We start from the raw sequence: 21,526 nt of genomic DNA, 5'->3' as shown, positions 1-21,526 counted from the left end.
ATATAAGGTTATTTTATTTATTATTTATTAAAGATAGAATAATTTCTTCAATTTGTTTTTAATAATTCATTACGTTATACAACATCAGTAAAATACTAGCTTTCTCTTTCTTTCTTTTTGGATTATTTAACAAGTAAATGCTCGCGTGCTTATGAAATTGTTGAAAATATAACTCAAAGTTCCACTGAAAATCCCTTCAATGCTCAATATTTAATCCCGTTTCAAAGAGACCTCGTAAAGTGCTAATAATTAAAAGAAAGAATACGAGTAATGAGATTTAAATTCGTGTTTATTTGATCATCAAAATTATGATACTATATTAAAGAATCATCTTACCTAAAAACTAGCTTAAATAGGGCTTGAAACTTGCATAAATACACAGTACATTGCACTATTAATTAGATTTTAATTGTAAGAGAGAATAAGGGTAATGAGATTCAAATTCATGACTATTTGGTGAACAAAACTCTGATAGCATGTCAAATAATAAATTCAATTTAATAACTTAAGTTATTATGTGAAGTTACAAAAATAGTTTTATATTACTTATTAATAACTCCTCTCACGTAAAAACGTTTTGAATTTAAAACTTAAACATGTGCACAGTATTATATATTTAATTTTTATTAATTAAAATAAAAGTAATAAGATTTGAAATGATCATCCAAGTTTTTTTCCCAAAACGAAATGCATGGCAACCTCATAATCATATCGAGTGAGAACATTTGTGGAAGCTTACATTTAACATTTCCAACTTTCCGGGATCTACAAGACCTGAAGCAAGAAATTAAGGAAAGGCCAATCATATGTTTATATGTTGGCAAAACTAAGCTCACATATTAAGAGAGCAATTACAATGCATGACAACTCGAGCATTAATAGCACTTCCTCTGCAGAAAAGCATAACTAGAAAGAAGGCAAAATGAGTCAAGACCAACTGATAACTAGAAAATTGATGCTACTATGATGGAGCACCAAGATAAGAGGCCAGTGTCAATATGTCGCTGAATATTTCACCAGCTATTACTTGAGCCCGAGCGCCAGGCTCTTGGACAAATATCAGAGGCTGTTCTTTATACCTTGTAGTTGTGAAATGTAATTAAAATCTAATTAATAATATAACATAGAGTAAGATAGGTGGGTCCATATAAATTTTAAGTTTAAAGTGTTTTTTTTTTAAAATATATTAGAAAATAATATAAATTATATTATTAGAAGATAAAATTTTAAGATAAATTTTATATAATTTTTTAATAGTATTTTACAATATTACATGAAATGAGGCAAATTATTATAACAGAAATTTACCATCTTTGCTTGGAATGTAAAATTTACCATCTAGGCAATTGGAAGGTAAAATTTATTGCCCAATACATCAGCTTAAAGGTCACGATTACCCCCTTGACAATTCACTTTTTTTTAATTATTATTATAAATTTATTAAAACAGGCCCGGGGGTGGTTTTAAAGTCTAATGAGATCACAATCATGAGTGTTTCTTTCAAACTAGCACAATTAATAAATTTATTTAGAAAAACAAGATACTAAAAGAAAAAAAAAAAGAGCCTTGTTGTACTGTAGTTCGAATACCTAGAAAACTCTTGTTTTACAAGGATAATAATATACAACTAGTCCTAGGTTAAATATCTTTTTTATATGGAAAAAGTAGCCGTCTCGATTATAATTAAATGAATATGAAGACTTTCAAGTGGTATCACGATCATGAGGAGAAAATTAAGGATTTCTTTTTTGGAGATTTCTGCACAAAATATATATTTAAACGAAGAAATCAGCCGCCATCTCTTGCCAATTCTTTTAACCTTATCTACCAATTGAATTTTGATCTGGTGTCTTTTTTGCAAAGGAGAATTTTAAAGAAAAAGAAATATATTAAAATTTCTGCACATAAAAAATAATTTTAATATATTTCTAAAAAAAAATAATTTTTAAAATTAATTATTTTTATAATTCTATATACTAACTCGATTATTTTTTGTTCAATTTGATTTTTATCAAAAAAATAATAATAAAATTAATTTGTTTAAAAAAACTAAATCTTATTCAAACTAAACAGTTTCAATTTAATTATTTTAAAATAAAAACTGGTTTAAATTTAATTTTTCTAGCTTGGCTCTATTTGTAGTTTAGCTTGATTTTTGTGATTTCACTCGTTTTTTTCTTCAGCATCCCTTCTCGAAATCCTACATGTCAAGTTATCGATATCTACGCTCTAATTAAAGACAAAGAAGGTGAGAAGTCTGCACCACTGACGCGGGACCCGTTTATCACATATCGAATCGAACATCTTATACACCTCCACAGTATCATAATTAGTACTACATATAATTTTGAATATTTGATCGATCTCTACATAGCTCAAACCAATTCATGGATTTCCCATTTCAGTTCTCAGCAACTGCTGTACTTATTCTGTTTGCCTTTATTACGCCCTCGATCTACTATTTGTTTAGGATTCCAGGAAAGGAGAACAAGAAGAGAGCACCGCCGGAAGCTGCCGGTGCATGGCCCCTTATTGGCCATCTCCATCTACTAGGAGGCTCACAACCACCCCATATAACGTTGGGAAACTTGGCTGACAAGTATGGTCCGATATTCACCGTGAAGCTTGGAGTCCATCGAATTTTGATAGTGAGTAATTGGGAGATGGCTAAGGAGTGTCTAACAACAAATGACAAAGCTTTCGCTACTCGACCTAAAGCTCTTGCAACGGATATCTTGGGCTTCAATTACAGCATGCTTGGTTTTAGCCCCTACGGGACATATTGGCGCCAGATACGCAAGATAGTCACTCTTGAGGTTCTCTCTAATCATCGACTGGAGATGTTCAAAAGTGTTCGAGAGGATGAGGTAAGGGATGCTGTAGGAGCGTTATACCAGCAATGGATCGGGAACAAAAGTAATTCACAAAAGCTTTTGGTGGAGATGAAGAGATGGTTTAATGACATAACGTTAAACGTTATATTGAAGAGGAAAAGCTGAGCGATGAATGGAGGGATTCACTGAGGGCATTTTTAGAATTGTCAGGAATGTTTGTGGTGTCCGACGCACTTCCATTTTTAAGATGGTTGGATTTGGGAGGAGCTGAGAAGGCAATGAAAAGGACAGCAAAAAATCTAGACCATGCGGTTGAAAAATGGTTAGAAGAGCACAAGCAGAAGAAAGCTTCTGGGACAGCTAAGGGAGAAGAAGATTTCATGGATTTGATGCTGTCCGTTTTGGATGATGGTAAAGAGCTTTCTAATCGCAGTGCTGATACCATCAATAAGGCTACATGTCTGGTACGCTATTTTTCTACAAACTTATGGTATAACATTAATGGACATATATAATTTAATATTAAAAAATTGAATAATGATTGTATGAAGAAACATAATTAGCTCCTACCTTGTTTTGATGATGATGCCATATTAATTTATAATGAAACTCCGCTAACATAAACTGGAGTGCCATCCTCAGCATCCTATACTCTGATGGCTTAAATAGGTTTTATATTAATATGATAGATAAACTTTCTCAACACCCATTCCAGACGTTAAACTGAAATATAAAATTTTTAAAGATTATTTATTTATAAGTTACTTTTCTTTTGATAAATTAAAATTAATTTTCTTCCACTTGCAAACCTGAAAATTGAGAAAAATGGTCCAACAAAGTCAGATTTCCAGTTAACTCAAGAGTCTAAAATTGACCAAGCCCGTGATATATGTTGAGATGAGTTAGGACTCATGGAACTCTTGTAAAGTACCGTTACGCTGACATTGGTAATCATATAAAACTATTAATCTCAAACGTAAAAAAAAATTTAAAAATAAAAGAGGGACATGACTTTGAACAAGTAAATTTGCATGTAATTTTTTTTCTCAAATATTTTACAGGCTCTTATTCTAGCAGCATCCGACACTACATCAGTTACATTAACTTGGACTCTCTCTTTAATACTAAACAATCGGGAGATCTTAAAGAAAGCACAAGATGAACTAGACATGCATGTTGGTAGAGAAAGACAAGTGAAGGAGTCTGACATGAAAAACTTGGTCTACTTGCAAGCTATTATCAAGGAATCCTTTCGGTTATATCCCGCGGCACCACTGTCTATACCCCATGAATCCATGGAGGAATGTACCGTAGGTGGCTACCATATTCCTGCTGGCACGCGCCTATTCACAAATCTCTCAAAGATTCACCGAGATCCACAAGTGTGGTCGGACCCTGATGAGTTTCAACCAGAAAGGTTTCTGACTACTCACAAGGATTGTGATTTTCGAGGCCAACATTTTGAGTTGATTCCATTTGGTAGCGGAAGAAGAATGTGCCCTGGAGTCTCGTTTGCCCTTCAAGTCGTGAACCTTGCACTCGCTACTTTGCTGCATGGGTTCGACATAGAGACTCTGGATGATGCACCGATTGATATGACAGAAACCGGTGGAATAACCAACATCAAAGCCACACCACTAAAAGTTCTTCTCACTCCTCGTCTTTCTCCTGGCTTGTATGATCTGCAATGAATATGGAGAACCCCGTACTTCCCTGGCTTCTGCTGCATCTAAATCCTTAATTTATATACTAGCGTGCTAATTAATGTAACCTCGCTATATAAATAAAAATCATTAGCACTCATCCACTCGTCCTTGTATATGCTCTCTCCCATATCATTCCGTCACTCGTACACACGAAATATAATTAACAGCCCTAGGAGAAAAAAGAAAAAACTCCAAATAGCTTAATTGACAGCCGTAAAATATTGAACTCTGAATTCCCTAAAAAATTTGATTTATTCTTTGATGATGCATGACTACTTGAAAGCTTGAACGTGTTTTCAGATCTTGGAAGCCACTCGGCATCTGCTACAGATACAGGAAGGTACAGAGGTTGCTAAAACCTAAAGATATATATGAAGTCCTGTAAGACTTCTTCAATCTCACATCTCCACCTTCAATTGTTCACCCACTTAATCTTGGCCGTTCATCTCTACTGCCATACCTCGTTAATGAACGGAAAGTACTGCTACTAATTAAAAAAAAAAAATCTAAAGCCCGTGACTAAATCACCATATTGCCACACTCGATAACACTATATGTATTGGGTATTTTTTAAAAAAAAGTTATTTTTAGGTGTTTTTTTTTTAAATTATGATTTGTAATTTTATCTTGATTTGAATTTTTAATATTAGATTTAGATTTGTTGGAGTTTTTTTATATTTTTTTCCATTTTATTTTTTTATTAATTTATCATGATCCAAGTTGCCAAAGTTAATTTGAGTTTTTTAAGCTATTTTTTTTTCTATTTTTATTTTTTTATATCGAGTTAATTAAAAATTAATATTTATAATTTATTTTAAAATTATCCTAAGTTATAAATTTGATAGATTAAATTAGATTGATTAAATATATTGTCATCTTAATATTTAAAAATAAATATCATTCAATATATTATCATATCAATATTTAAAAAAATATTATTTAACATGCATTATATTTTAAGTTTATTGCTTTTTTTACTAATTTTTTCTTAACAGTGCCTAATATTTTTCTTACATTAAAATAAAATTTATCCAATTCTTAGCGCACGAGCCAATAATCCAACGCAGTACTATAGATTGAAAAATCTGCGTTCTCCTGTCCTTTTCAGTAATTGTCAACTTGACTTGTCCCGCAGGTTAAGAATCTAATTTTTTAAATATGATTTACGTTAAGGTCCGTTTGTTTGCTGGAAAGTAATTTTTTTTTTAAAGTGAATTCCGGAAAAAAAATTCCAGGAAAATATTTTCTAATGGAAAATAAGTTGGAAAACACTTTCCAGTGTTTGGTTATGTCATGGAAAATGAGTTAGAAAATAACTTATTAATGTTTTATTTTTCTCAAGTTTATTAAAATAATGAGGAACAAATCTTACAAATTAAAAAATTGAATGAGAATGAAATTGAAAAAAAATATAATTTCATAAATTATCTCAAATAAAATAAATAATAATCAAAATAATAGAAATCAAATCTAATTTTTTTTAAAAAATGAAAGGTGAATAAATTAAAATAATAATAATTAACATTTCATAAATTATTTCAAATAAAATAAGTAACAATCAAAAGAATAAGGATCAAATTTGATAATTAAAAATTTCAATAAAAAAATGATAAGGAAAAAGCAAATAGTAATTATAAAAATAAGAACCAAAATTAATATAAGAATTAAATTTTAAGAGATGGAATTGAAAAATAAATATTCAAAACAAATTATATATAGCAATCAAAAGTTTGAAGATCAAATTTGATATAATCAGCAAATAATGACATTTCTAAATTTTTCACAACTTCCGGAAAGTGTTTTCCGCCTAAATTTTTCATGAAAACACTTTCCTGAAAACAAGCCAAATTTTTCTTTGACTGGAAAGTGTTTTCCGTTGACCAACTTTTTTAATGGCAAACAAACACAGGAAAGTTTGGAAAGTGATTTCTGAGAAACCACTTTCCGAAAAACAAACACAGCAAAAAAGAAAAATACTTTCCTGAAAACCAAACCAAATTTTTCTTTGACTAGAAAGTGTTTTTCATTGACCGGAAAGTGTTTTCGTTGATCGGAAAGTGTTTTTCGTTGACCAAATTTTCTAATGGCAAACAAACACAGGAAAGTTTGGAAAGTGGTTTCCCAGAAAATGAATTTTAGGAAACAAACATGGCCTAAGTTTTTAGCTTAATTAAATTATTGATATGGTAAATCTTAGTTAATCTATTCATTTTTAGTAAATTGATTGAATCTGTCAAAACCTATTAAAAATAAAAACAATTTTAATACATGCAGGCAAGTTAACATAATGATCTACTAAATTAATTATTTCTTCAGATCAATTCCTATATCCAGTTTTACAAACATGAAATTGCTGGTTGAAAATTTGACAGCAAAAACGCAAAAACGCTTTATATATATATAAAATTAAAAAATATTAAATAAATAATTTTTTAAAATAAATATATTTTTAAAACACTTTCGAACATAATTAATATAAGGAAACCAGGGCGAGAGTGCTCCACTGCTCCTTCAAATTCAAGCTAGAGCAAGCTTCGTGGAAATCCAAGCTATGACGGGTCCCGCTTAAATTTTCCCAAATGTTACTGGTTGGAGCTCGACCGTTCAGCGGGCCCATTTGCTTACGTGTACGCCCCTAGATTCCACCGAGTAGTTTTTAGTGACATAGTAAAAAGGCAAAGACAACTACTTTTTTGTTTCTTTTGTTCTTGGTAAAGACTTGTGCTTTCTTCTCTGTTGTTTCCTAGAAAATCCTTAATTTATAAATAAAATATCATATAATATATCACTTAGGCAGCTAAAGTCCCTAAAAAATTTAAAGAAGCTTTGTCGTTTCATAATTATTTTATTTTTTTAATTCAAAAATCTGTTTCTCAATCAATTTTTAACCTAAAACATAAAGAAAATATATATTTGAGGAACTGTAATAAACTTATATATAGTATTGAAAAAATCAAAATCAATCTAAAACAAAAAATTTACTTACCCGAACTCAAATATATTTTTTCATAAACTTTAAAGGCGAAAAAAAAAACATAATATGAACTTTGCTCATTAAATAGAACCATTTAACATAAATATTGATATTTTTTATGGTCTAAATCGGTGTCAATATTTTTTTTTCTCTCTACCATCGGTATATGGCATCCTCTCTTTTTTGTCTTTCAAATCAGAAACTAAAAAATAATAAAAATATATTTTTATATCAAACTTATATTGGAAAAATATTGAGGTACCGAATATGTATAATTTTTAAAGGATGAAAACTAAATTAATTTTTTGTATGTGAATTTTAAAATCATCATTTATTTATAACATATTTTCTACTTTGTTTCTCTATATTTTAATTTTATTCTTAGTCGATAAGTTTAAGTCAATTGTCTTTGAATTTGTCTTAGAAAGTATATAATCGCATAAATAATAATGTGAGGATAAAATTAAAAAAGATATTTATAAATTTACTTATTTATAATAAAATATAAAAAAAATGGATAGCGCTAGCTGTGGAAAGCACATGCATTTTAATTTCTTACATAATGATTGGTCACAATCAACGAAGAGAAATCACAATGTATGATCTTCAAGTGGCCTTCCTTTGACATCCACTTTCTTCCTTTATATATATATATATATATATATATATATATATATATATATATATATATATATATATATATATATATATATATATATATATATATATATATATATTACGGGCACAAGGAATAAAGACAATGAAGTAAGATTAGTCTTCATCAATCTCGCGATATTACTTTCCAACACAAATTCACAGCAAGTTTATTGTAAAATCTTTATCGTACCTAACTATTATTTTATTATTATTATTATATCATTAATCCACAAATAAGCAGGTACTTTCAAAAGCTAAATCATAAAAGAGAGTTCGTCAACTTAAAATTTACAATTGATTGCATATTTTATAAATGGGTTAGGAAATATAATTGTTAAGATTCATATAAGGAATATCTTGTCCTTTTATTTAATTCCTTACAATTTAATTATTATTAGCAGCTGAGTTACTAGTAGCTAACTTGTAACACTCCACCTCACTAGCAAGATATTGTCTGCTTTGGTCCTCCCAGTCCACCCATGTCCAGGACTTCCACCCAGGTCTCCCTCACGGGTTTATTTTTGGCAGCCACGCATGACCCCAAAACACGTCTTTCAGAGTAGTGCAGCACACACTGACCCTGTCAGATATTGTCCCCTCTAGTCCACTCATTCCCAGGACTTCCACCCAGGTCCCCTTCAAGGTTTTAAACGCGTCTTACTAGTCAAGGTGAACATGCACTTATAAGGCCCTGGCTCTGGACGCTCGCTTCTGATGTGGGATATCACAATCCCCCCACCTTAAGACAAGTTGTCCTCGGCTCTGATACCAAATGTAACACCCAACCTCACTAGCAAGATATTATCCGCTTTGGGCCTCCTAGTCCACCCATGTCCAGGGCTTCCACCCAGGTCCCCCTCACGGGTTTATTCTTGGCAGCCACCCATGGCCCCAAAACGCGTTTTTCAGAGTAGCGCGGCACACACACTGACCCAGTCAGATACTGTCCTCTCTGGGCCTCCTAGTCCACCCATTCCCAAGGCTTCCACCCAAGTCCCCCTCGGGGTTTTAAAAGCGTCTTACTAGTCAAGGTGAGCATGCACTTATAAGGGCCTGGCTCTGGACGCTCGTTTCCAATGTGGAATATCACATGACTTGTAGTTAATTTGAAGGATTGTTGTAAAATATAATCTTAATCTTAATCATTTAAGAAATGGTTAAGTCCCTTTGTTTCTTATGAGATATATACATCCACCACAATATAATTATCAGTCATTCTTAATTAGAGTTTGGTAAGATAATTGAAAAAATGGTAAAGCCCTTTATTTTTGACGAGAAAATTCACCACTGAAGATAATTATCAGTCATTGAATTCGGTTTTACGTAATGGCTGCTACAATTATGAAATTAAAATTAGCAGACATCTTTATACTGTATTGATTTAGTTAGATTAGTCCTTCTATGTAAAAAAAAAACTATAATTCAGTTTTTAATCATATAAATTAAAGCAGTTTAGAGTGAAGGACATCGATTAATCAATTATTGACCTATTACATATTGACATGTGTTCAGCTTTTATTAAAAATATAGTTCGAATGATATAAGAATAAGTTTTAGCATTTTTTTTATATATAAAAAAGCTAATTTAACCAAATCAATATAACATATAAATATATATACAAGATTTTTAATCCCTGCAGCGTTACATACGCTTCTTATGAAAATGACATTGCCAAGAGCTTATTGCATGGATAAAGTAAGGTGGTCTTTGTCAAAAAACCAGCACAACCGAATAGATATTAACAGTGTTAAGTTGTCAGTTATTTCTAAGTTGTCAGTTATTTCTAATTAATGTTTTGTTAAATCCATATTGATTAGGTAGTGTATGTTATGTTGATCTATTTATTAGCTTGTAACCACATTCATAAAGTTTGCTTTGATGTGGGTTGTTTTATTTCAGTTTTACGTTACTTGTAAGACTATATATATAGCCAACTCTTGGTTTCAATTCAATAAGATTACTTCTCCCAAAACTTACTTATTCTTCATAAAGGTTACTCTGTTTTAACATTTGGTATCATAGCCTATCACTAAGCCTGATTGAAATACAAGAAGCAGCAGTCTTCTAAAGTGTGTCGCAGTGAGAACATGGCGTCAGCAAGCAGCAACTTTGTACAACCAGCGATTCCAAAATTTGATGGGTATTATGAACATTGGGCTATGCTCATGGAGAACTTTCTGAGATCGAAGGAGTTTTGGAACTTGGTGGAGCATGGTATTCCTACAACAGCCGCAGGAGTAGTGCTTACAAACGAACAACAAAAGGCCATTAAAGATTAGACATTGAAGGACCTAAAGGCAAAGAATTACCTCTTTCAAGCAATTGCTCGCTCCATTCTGGAGACCATCCTGAACAAAGACACAACAAAGAATATTTAGGACTCATTGAAGTAGAAATATCAAGGTACCACACGAGTCAAACGTGCACAACTACAGGCTCTCCAGAAGGAGTTTGAAGTTCTTCACATGAAGGTAGGAGAAACTATGAATGAATATTTTGCTCGAACCCTTACCATAGCCAATAAGATGAAGGCAAATAGTGAAACCTTGGGAGATGTTACTATCATTGAGAAAATTTTGAGATCCTTGACTCTCAAATTTGACTACGTGGTGTGTTCTATTAAGGAATCTAAGGATATAGATACTCTCACCATTGATGAGTTGCAAAGCAGCTTGCTTATGCATGAACAACACATATTAAAAAAGAACAAGCTCTGAAAGCTATTCATGAAAGTCCATCTAGAGGAAGGGGTCGAGGCCATGGAAGCTTTAGAGGAAGAGGAAGAGGATGAGGGAGACAAAACTTTAACAAGGCCACTGTGGAGTGTTATTACTGTCATAAGCTATGACATTTTCAATATGAATGTCCTGAGCTAAAGAAGGAGGCTAACTATGTGAAAGCTGATGAGGAGATGTTGTTGATGGCCGATGTAAATCAAAATGCTAACCGAGAGAGTGTGTGGTTTCTTGATTCAGGATGTAGTAATCACATGTGTGGGAAAAAGGAAATTTTCTCTGATCTTGATACAAAGTTTAGAGAATCTGTGAAGCTAGGAAATAATTCAAGCATGGCAGTGATGGGAAAAGGCAACATAAGGCTTCTTGTAAATGGGATTGTTCATATTATCACTAGGGTATTTTATGTACCTGATCTGAAAAACAATTTATTAAGCATTGGGCAGTTACAAGAAAAAGGACTTTCCATTTTCATTTAACGTGGAAAGTTGAAGATTTATCATCGTGAACGTGGCTTGATCATAGAGACTATGATGTTTTCAAACAGAATGTTTATGTTACTTACTGCATCTCAGCCACAAGAGTCCACCTATTTCAACACAATCACAGAAGATTCAATGCAACTTTAGCATTGCCAATATAGATATTTGGGGTTCACAGGTTTAAAAACACTTCAACACAAGGAGATGGTACATGGTTTACCATAATTAAAGACTCTTACAAAGCTGTGCAGAGATTGTTTGGTGGGTAAACAACATAGAGATTCATTTTCACAGAAGAGCACATGGAGAGCTTCTCATATTCTTCAACTAATGCATGCCAATATTTGCGGGCTGATCAAACCTATCTCAAACAACAAGAAAAGGTATATGATTATCTTTATTGATGATTTTAATCGCAAGGTGTGGGTCTACTTTTTTACTGAAAAATCAGAAGCTTTTGTCAGTTTAAAAAACTTTAAGAGTTTGGTTGAAAAGGCAACAGGTTCAAACATAATTGGTCTACGTACTGATCATGGAGAGGAATTCACATCAAACAAGTTCACCAGTTTTTGTCGTGAAAATGGCATACGTAAACAGTTGACAGCTGCATATACTCCACAGCAAAACGGAGTTGCGAAAAGAAAGAATATAACCATTATGAATATAGTGTCAAAGAACCATCTCAACCCAAAAGCTTAGGCTGTTAAGTGAAGCTCTAAGATATGATTTATATTATTCTCTAACACATCCCCTCAAGTGAAAGCCCTTTGGGCTTGAAACTTGCACAGACCCACATTACCTTGTGCTTAATTTTTATCAAATAAATGGGGATGGTGAGTTTCGAACTCGTGACCGCTTGGTCATTAAGGCTCTGATACCATGCCAAAGAACCATCTCAACCCAAAAGCTTTAAGCTGTTAGGTGAGGCTTTAAGATATGATTTATATTATTTTCAATAGTTCGTAGCATGCTGTCAGAAAAGAAAGTGCCAAATACGTTATGGCCTGAAGCAGTCAATTAGGCTATACATATTCTAAATCGTAGTCCAACTTTTGCAGTAAAAGATAAGACCCCAGAAGAAGCATGGAGTGGAGTTAAACCTTCAGTTGAGTATTTTAAGATTTTTGGATGTCTTTCTCATGTTCATGTCTCTGATAATAACATAACAAAGCTTGATGACAAAAGCAGGGGTTGTGTGTTACTTGGAGTTAGTGCAAAATCAAAGGCATACAGGTTATATGATCCCATGTCTCAAAGGATCATAGTGAGCAGAGACGTTGTATTTGAAGAAGATAAGAGTTGGGATTGAGACAAGAGTCATAAAGGAGCAATTAACGCTGACTTGGAATGGGGTGATAATGAAGATGAAACAGCTATAATTGATGTCAATGAAGAAGACAATGCTGCTGATCCTACAGATGAAGGGAATGACGAAGACAGTGTTGCTGCTCCTACAGATGAAGGAATAAAGGATTTTTCTTCAAATGAATTAATAGAAGAAAACTCACCCAACTCCGATGCAGAAAGACACAGGACACCTCTAGTTTGGATGAGAGATTATGTCAATGGAGAAGATCTTTCTAATGATGAAAAAACAACAAACTTTGCTACTTTGTTGACTGATGATCCGTTTTATTATAAAGATGCAGTGAAATATGAAATGTGGAGAAAAGCTATGGATTCAGAAATAGAGGCAATCGAGAAGAATAATACATGGCAGTTAATGGAGTTACCGGCTGGAGGAAAAGTGATTGGAGTAAAGTGGGTGTATAAAACTAAGCTCAACGAGAATGGAGAAATCGATAAACACAAGGCACGACTAGTAGCCAAAGGTTATGCTTAGCAGCATGGAATAGACTACACTGAAGTATTTGCACCTGTGGCACGATTAGATACAATTCGCTTGGTGGTTGCACTTGCAGCTCAAAAGAAATGGACTATTTACCAGTTAGATTTAGAATCTGCATTATTACATGGTGAATTGAATGAGGAAGTCTTTGTGGAACAACCTTGTGGATACGTGAAAAAGAGTCGTGAGCAGATGGTGTACAAGTTGAAAAAAGCTTTATATGGACTTAAATAAACTCCACGAGCTTGGTATAGTCGTATAAAGTCTTATTTTGTGAAGGAAGGATTTAAAAGATGTCAATATGAACATACTTTGTTCATCAAAAACAAGGCAGGAGGTAAAATTCTGATTATAAATCTATATGTTGATGATTTTATATTCACTGGGAATGACGAGTCTATATTTATTAAGTTTAAAAGTTTTATGATCCATGAATTTGACATGACTGACTTTAAATATATGAGATTTTTTATTGATATTGAGGTGGTGCCAAGGGCAGATAAAATATTTATTAATCAAAAGAAATATACAATGTAGGTATTGAAGAGGTGTAAAATTTACCATCTAGGCAATTGAAAGGTGAAATTTCTTGCTCAATGCATCAGCTTAAAGGTTAGGATTACCCCCTTGACAATTCACTTTTTTTTAATTATTATTATAAATTTATTAAAACAGGCCCGGGGGAGGTTTTAAAGTCTAATGAGATCACAATCACGAGTGTTTCTTTCAAACTAGCACAATTAATAAATTTATTTAGAAAAACAAGATACTAAAAGGAAAAAAAAAAAGCATTGTTGTACTGTAGTTCGAATACCTAGAAAACTCTTGTTTTACAAGGATAATAATATACAACTATTCCTAGGTTAAATATCTTTTTTATATGGAAAAAGTAGCCGTCTCGATTATAATTAAATGAATATGAAGACTTTCAAGTGGTATCACGATCATGAGGAGAAAATTAAGGATTTCTTTTTTTGAGATTTCTGCACAAAATATATATTTAAACGAAGAAATCAGCCGCCATCTCTTACCAATTCTTTCATCCTTATCTACCAATTGAATCTTGACCTGGAGTCCTTTTGCAAAGGAGAATTCCCCGTTATAGTTTCTGCTTTCCGAATAATTTTTCATTTAAAACAATATTAAGTTAATTTCTTTAGACGTTTTTATAATTTTGATTTATTAATATTAGAAATAAAAAAACTATTTTAATTAAAAAATATTTTTAAAGAACATGATGTAACACATTACTGTAGTCTCGTGATCTGCAGATCGGGTGAAAAGCAAGGAGAATTTTGGTCAAATCTTACTAGTGGCGATTGGATAAGATTTCAGGCAACTTTTTGCTGTAACTTTTGCTTTGTTTTTCTCTTCCTCGAAAATAAATATTGATATGGGTGATCACTGCCCAAATCCTAAAAGCTGAAACTAATCCTGCAGTTCATCCTAAAAGCTGAATAAAATTATTAGATTATAAAAATTAATCCTGCAGTTCATTCTAAAAGCTGAATAAAATTATGATGACTGGAAAAAAAGAAAAAGAAAAAAAAACATGATGTGTGATATAAGAGCTCAAACTATAGTATTATTTTTTAAAAATAATTTATTTATTTATAGTCCAACCAACCGTTATGATTTAGTTTTTTTTAACAATAAAAAATTATTTTAATTAAAATCTTACTAGTATTAAAACATTATTATTAGTGTACAAAAAAAAATCAACTTGATATTTTAATATTCTTACAAAAACAATCATTTTTTTTAGCTACTCCATTAACTACTCCATTATCGATCACTGCCATTTAACTACTCTCTCTCTCTCTCTCCTCTATCAGTGTGCTTGTACCTAGTCAAAAGAGAGGTGTGTATTTATGCTTCATCACGAAATATTCCACCATTGATAGATTGATTAGACAAACCACTATGGATATCCTTCTCCCATACCTAAGCACTATCATACCGACTGCTATAGTACTCTTTTCATGCTACCTGCTAAGGAGGTCCAAATCTTCCAAGACCAAATTAGCACCAGAAGCTAGCGGTGCTTGGCCTATTATAGGTCACCTTCCCTTGTTAGCAGGAGCTGAGCTTCCCCACTTAAGATTAGGAGCCTTAGCTGACAAATATGGACCTATTTTTACCATTAGGATAGGGATGTACCCAGCTTTGGTGGTTAGTAGCTGGGAGTTGGCTAAGGAACTATTCACCACCAACGATGCAATTGTAAGTTCTCGCCCCAAACTCACAGCTTCAAAAATTTTGGGCTACAACTTTGCCAGTTTTGGGTTCTCTCCATATGGAGAATTCTTTCGGGGAATTCGTAAAATAGTTGCGTCAGAACTACTCTCCAACCGCAGACTTGAGCTACTAAAACATGTTAGGGCCTCTGAGGTTGAGGTCTCAGTTAAAGAGCTATACAAGCTATGGTACTCAAAGGATAAAAATGAGGAAAGCCAAATTCTGGTTAACATCAAGCAGTGGACTGCTGACATGAATTTAAACCTGATGCTCAGGATGATTGCAGGGAAACGATACGATGATGCTGGCATTGTTACTGAGGAAAATGAGGCGCGCCGATGCCAGAGAGCGATGAGGGAATTCTTTCACTTGACGGGGTTGTTTGTATTAAGGGACGCAGTTCCATTTTTGGGGTGGTTGGATTGGGGTGGATATGAGAAAGCCATGAAGAGAAATGCTGAGGAATTGGACAATATTTTTGACGAATGGCTAGCGGAGCATCGCAGGAAGAGAGATTCAGGTGAATCAGCTAACAAAGAGCAAGACTTTATGGACGTGATGCTATATGCTCTTGATGGTATCAACTTGGCTGGTTATGACGCTGATACAGTTCGCAAAGCCACATCCCTGGTATACAATTAATGCCTTACGTTTGATTTAGAGAAAAATTTCCCCGTATTTTAGTAACTAATATTTCAATTCCCTCATTTTGCACTTAATATGATGTTATATGCTTTTATCAGTTCAAACACACACATATCTGATTATAGGAGATGTATATTGCAGTCTCTCATTATAGGGGGCACTGATACTGTAACTGTCACTATAACTTGGGCACTGTCGTTATTGCTGAACAATACCGTTGCATTGAAGAGTGCTCAAGAAGAACTGGATGTTCATGTTGGCAAGGAAAGACTAGTGAATGAATTGGACATCGAGAAGCTAACATATCTCCAAGCTTGTGTCAAAGAAGCACTCAGGTTATACCCTGCAGGTCCACTTGGAGGATTCCGCGAATTCACTGCAGACTGCACTATAGGTGGTTACTATGTCCCTGCAGGCACTCGGTTACTATTGAACATTCATAAGATCCAAAGGGATCCACGAGTGTGGCCCAACCCAACAGAGTTCAAGCCAGAGAGGTTGCTTGGTTCGCACAAGGCTGTTGATGTCATGGGTCAACATTTTGAGCTCATCCCATTTGGTGCCGGTAGAAGAGCTTGTCCTGGGGCGACTTTGGGACTCCGAATGAGTCATTTAGTGCTGGCGAGTATCCTCCAAGCTTTTGAAATCTCACCTCCATCAAATGCACCGATTGATATGACTGGAACTGCTGGGCTAACATGCAGCCAGGCTACCCCCCTTCAAGTTCTAGTCAAACCACGCTTGCCTGCTTCTGTTTATGAATAGATTTTGAGAAATAGAATGCTTGTCACATATAAATCTGTCTCACTTCTATATGCTGTCCAACCCCTTGGCTGTTCTTGTAAGAAAAATAAGTCTCTTAATATAATAAGGCCATCATATTGACAGGTGATTTTGCTTTGGAAATTTTTCTCCTAGTTGCGTCTGATTCTTTCAGCAGCGTGTCACAAGTATTGGATTAGAGTTTTCCCTACATATGGATATGCTTCGATTTCAGTGGAGACACATTTCTACTCGTCCTTTCTTGTAGTGTGATGGTTTAAAAATCCCACTTCCCCAATGAAATCTGGAAACGATCGAGTTAAGGAAACCAAGCAATGGCGGCAGGCATAGATTACCCACTTTTAATCCTCGTGATGGGCTCTGATTGCCCATTCTAAATACTGGCATGATTAACAAGGCTAAAACTCCGACCCAAAGAGCTGTGATCTGTCATCTATATGGCGATGCTATACTGTTATTGTTATGGTGCTGCAGTGGTGATCTGTCGTTGTTCAGGGGCAAGGAAATTAGTCGAATCATTCCGAATATTTATAAAAGTTGATTTACAATTAATCGAATTAAACAGTTTTTTGAATAATTCTGATTAGATTTTTATTTTATTTTCTATACTTAATTTTTATGAAATTAATAAGAATGATGAGATTTAAACTTGTAATTACTTGGTTATTAAAGTTTTGATATCATGTTAATAAATTAATTAAACAAAAAAATTTAAATAGTTAAGTATAAGATATAATTTATATTATTTTTTAATAAAAAAAGATACTTCTGTCATTGCAGCTTGCAGGAGAGGAATGCAAAACTCGTGATCTAAGTCATGAGACTAAGATAAACCCATAAAAAATTGAAGAAAATCACAAAACTAATATTTTTTTTAAAAAAAATAATGCAAAACGATAAAATCGCACAAAGTCAAATCCCTAACAAATCAAATGTTAGGGCAAGCAAAAATTTTCAACTGGAGGCTTAAATTGAATTGAAAAAATAGCTTTAACAAAAAAAAAAGAGGGTTAAACTGGAAAAAAAATAAAACAACAAAAAATTTGATTGGAGGATGAAATTCAAAGCCAAAAAAGTTTTAACGAAAGGGCCAAGGAAAAAAATCAAAATCAAAATAATAAGGACCAAATTGAAAAACAAAACATATGAGAAATTGTAATTAAAGGACTAAATTGAAAAAAATTAAAACTTTTATAAAAGGAATAAAAATCAAATAAGAAAATAAAAGAATGAGAACTGAAACTGAAAAACAAAAAAAAAAGGACAGTCATATACTTTTCCTTGAAGGAAAGAGAAAAGAAGAAGAAAAATGACTCTAGACAATAATCTAATCATCATACATAGTTATGCGCTCCACCATGTGGAAGAGGACATGATGGCGCATCCGAAGAGATGGCGGAATATCAAGTTTGGTCACTAAGTAGTGTCACACATGTTGTCATAATAGGGTGGACATCACCTACTCACTTAACACACGCCAATAGTTTTTTTTTATTAAGAAATTAAAAGTTAATATGAAAATACCAAAATATCACCCTAACCTTGGTAATTATCCAAAAAATCCATGTAAAAAAATCCATGTAAAAGTATAAAAATACTCTCAAATGTAAACTTGAATTATTTTTTTCTTTTCTAAGGCCAAAAACATACTGTAATTATACATAAATAATGGAAAAAACCATAAAAGCCCTTGTTCAAAGGCCCAACATTTTTTTGACCCTGGAAATAAATAAGTATTTTTTTATTTAAAAGTTTATGAAAAGTCAGAAAATTTCTTGACCAACAGCTCTAAGTTTTGTTGATTCTAAGATAAAAGAATATTTTTATGGTGAGAAAAATAAAAAAAAACCTAGATATTCCTGAACAATTTTTTGATCATCAATAGACAGTAAAAAACACCGAAGCACCCTCACCATAGAGATCATTTTTTTTCTCCACTCATGGGCAAATAAATAATTTTACTGTAGGTAAACTGTGTTTATGGCTATAGTGAAAAACTTACGCAATGGTTTGGTTATTTTCATAAGATTTTAATAAATTAATTCATATTTTTTTAATTTTAATTTATTGAAGTCGTATTAAATTCAGGAAACTAAACTTGGGCTTGAGCACCATTTACATCGTGGGCGTGCACTTGCAGCATTTAACCATATCCTCGGTGTTAGAGCTCAAAAGTTGAAATTAGAAGGCCAATCTGGTGCTTCATCACATGGGCAACGAAATGTTCAGGCGCTTCTAGCACCTTTGACACAGAGTGAAGAGGCTGTTCTTTCAATATCGGTAAGGATTAACTGAGTAGAATTGTATTTTTTTTTCAAATTAGCTATTTTTGGGGCTATTGTTTGGTGCAATATTAGAAATCTTGGACTTGCAACTGTTAGTGTATGTGTTCACATGGTTATAGTAATGATTAAGTTGTAGTGATGCTCTGAGCTAAGCGAGGATTTTCCAGTGATAATCTTCCTGGTTTTTGGCAGCGCATTTCCCTTGTTATACTGATATATCCTCTAGCTGAAAGCGTAGGCTTTCTTTTTCAACCGAGACTGATTTTTCACTACTGTTGGAGTGGATCCAAACTTTCTTTGCTGGAAGTTAAAGATTATAGACTGTCTATAACTGTTTAAAGCATATCACAAGCCCTGACGACCCCGAGAAGGTTCTTCAACAAAGCAATCTGCCAAGGCTTCTTTAAAATCAGAACCTGCTTATCAAAATTCCAGGGGAGGGGCCTTCTCAAATACTTTGTGTTTGTCTTCGATCCCTTGAAAGAATTGGAAGTGAAATAATCTTGCCAATCTTATCAATATCTAAACCTCTCAAAGGCTTCCACTTATGCCTCATTATTGCCTTCAAATGTTGGAAAATTGGACAGTCTCTCTGTCGATAGTTTCCCAATGCTCTCTACCTGTTTTAACATCCTTCTATTTCTCTTTCATGCCTCGAAGCGAATTAAAACCCTATCTACTAGCGACTAGGGCAAAGCAGGGGATGGTGGTTTGCATAAATTAATTCAACGTATTTAATTATAAATAACTTTTAAATTAAATCAGAATTTTGTTATAGAAATGAATTGAAACTTTAATTTAATCAAGACTTGAAATTTATAACTTTTAGTTTATGGATTATAATTTACTCCATATTTTCTTCTTTAACAAGGTTGATTTGAGTGATTCTTACAGAATATATTTTTTATATAAAGTTATTTTTATTTATTTTTTTCATTAATTATTCAAAAAATTTAATTCAAAAGTCCTATCGTACCAAATGAATTCTTTTTTTCTTATTCAATTTGGTAATGTGGGCGTGAACCAACAAAGTTTGTGGTTTATCATAATATGGAATCTTATCTTGACCAATAAAAGATTGATTTCAAGGTGTCAATTTGTTAACTCTTTATCCCTTCCGTGACACATTGAGAGAGAGGGGAAGAGATATAATTTAGTGCTGGTCCCCTGTCGTTCAGTTGACACTTGAAATAGGAAGATCCCAGTCAAAAAATCCTTTCTTTTCCTTCTTTCTTTCTTTAATGCTCATCATCTCTTTTAGCCGAGAGTGGGAAGAGAAAATTTCTAGTGTTGTATATTGACTTTGCCTCTATCGAACAGGAAAAAGGTTTTGTTTTTTTTTTTTATATCAGGTTAGAGTGTGGCTATAAAAGCCGAGTTACTCTTTCTTTTTCCTTTTACTAGCCGTCCAGAATTGATCACCAGGCAGCCAGTCCTAGCAGATACGCAACTCTCTATTTTTTTTCAATAACTAATCAAACTAGTTTTGGATTTAATGTTTAGTTTGGAAAATACAAGATGACGACTTCAGTTAATTACACTTATTGTTTAATTTTCTTCATCTTCTTCTTCTTCTAAACATCATTGGACTTGAATGATGTTACCTATACTTTTAAGATATGATTGTGTTATTAGGTTACTTTTTTTTCACCATACGAATAAACAAATTATTCGAGATAGTTTCAAGGGGTGTGTGATTGTATTTATAATAATTTCTAACTTGTATATGTATTTTTTTTATAAAGCATGCATCAAGTCACATCGTAGTTCAAAATATTTTTTTTAATTAATTTTATTAAGATATATGACTAGATATAATCTTTATTTGAAATATCCTTACAAAAGAATAAAATATTTCTGATTTTCTTATTGAATTTGATATATCGTGACTTGATTTATATGTGCAATCAAGTCAAGATCTGTGTTTTACAATAACTTGGTTTTAGACATGTATTGTATACCGAGATTTGATAATTTGATACTTTAAAGAGTACTTTTAATTTATCTTCAAAGTATTATCAAAAAATTTTTATGAGATGTTTATATTTGATCCAGCAGAGCTTTATTTTTTATAAACTTTAAACGTAAATGAAAAAGATTTTAGAGCTTTTATGCTTAAAAAAGTTGTCTTGAAAAAAAAAATCTCTTCAAGAAATTTTTTTTCCCCTCTATCTAGGATAAGCTTTATTTATAGAAAATTATAAGGGCACTCAAGTTTTTTGCCGATGTCTCGTGATATTATTTTATTGATTATTTTTATTTATGAGATATTATATTTATAATAAAATATTTTAAATATCATCTCATATGTGAATTGTAAGACTTGTTTATTTTTTA

At 32.7% G+C, this 21,526-nt stretch overlaps 1 protein-coding gene and 1 pseudogene across 1 annotated transcript; both read left to right on the top strand.

The window, feature by feature from the left end:
• Nucleotides 1-2,178: 2,178 nt before the first annotated feature.
• LOC133681773 (cytochrome P450 CYP82D47-like) lies at nt 2,179-4,637 on the top strand (annotated as a pseudogene).
• Nucleotides 4,638-15,040: 10,403 nt separating this feature from the next.
• On the top strand, nt 15,041-17,027 carry LOC133681532 (cytochrome P450 CYP82D47-like). Its single transcript, XM_062104594.1, has 2 exons — nt 15,041-16,106; nt 16,263-17,027. Exons 1-2 carry the CDS (start codon nt 15,162-15,164, stop codon nt 16,884-16,886), a joined length of 1,569 nt encoding a protein of 522 aa, XP_061960578.1. The 5' UTR covers nt 15,041-15,161; the 3' UTR covers nt 16,887-17,027.
• Nucleotides 17,028-21,526: the final 4,499 nt, after the last annotated feature.

The sequence above is a fragment of the Populus nigra genome, chromosome 2 (genome assembly GCF_951802175.1).
Source record: "Populus nigra chromosome 2, ddPopNigr1.1, whole genome shotgun sequence".
Taxonomy (NCBI): domain Eukaryota; kingdom Viridiplantae; phylum Streptophyta; class Magnoliopsida; order Malpighiales; family Salicaceae; genus Populus; species Populus nigra.
Note: the sequence above shows the minus strand (reverse complement) of the source record. Positions and strands in the feature narration are given on the sequence as shown.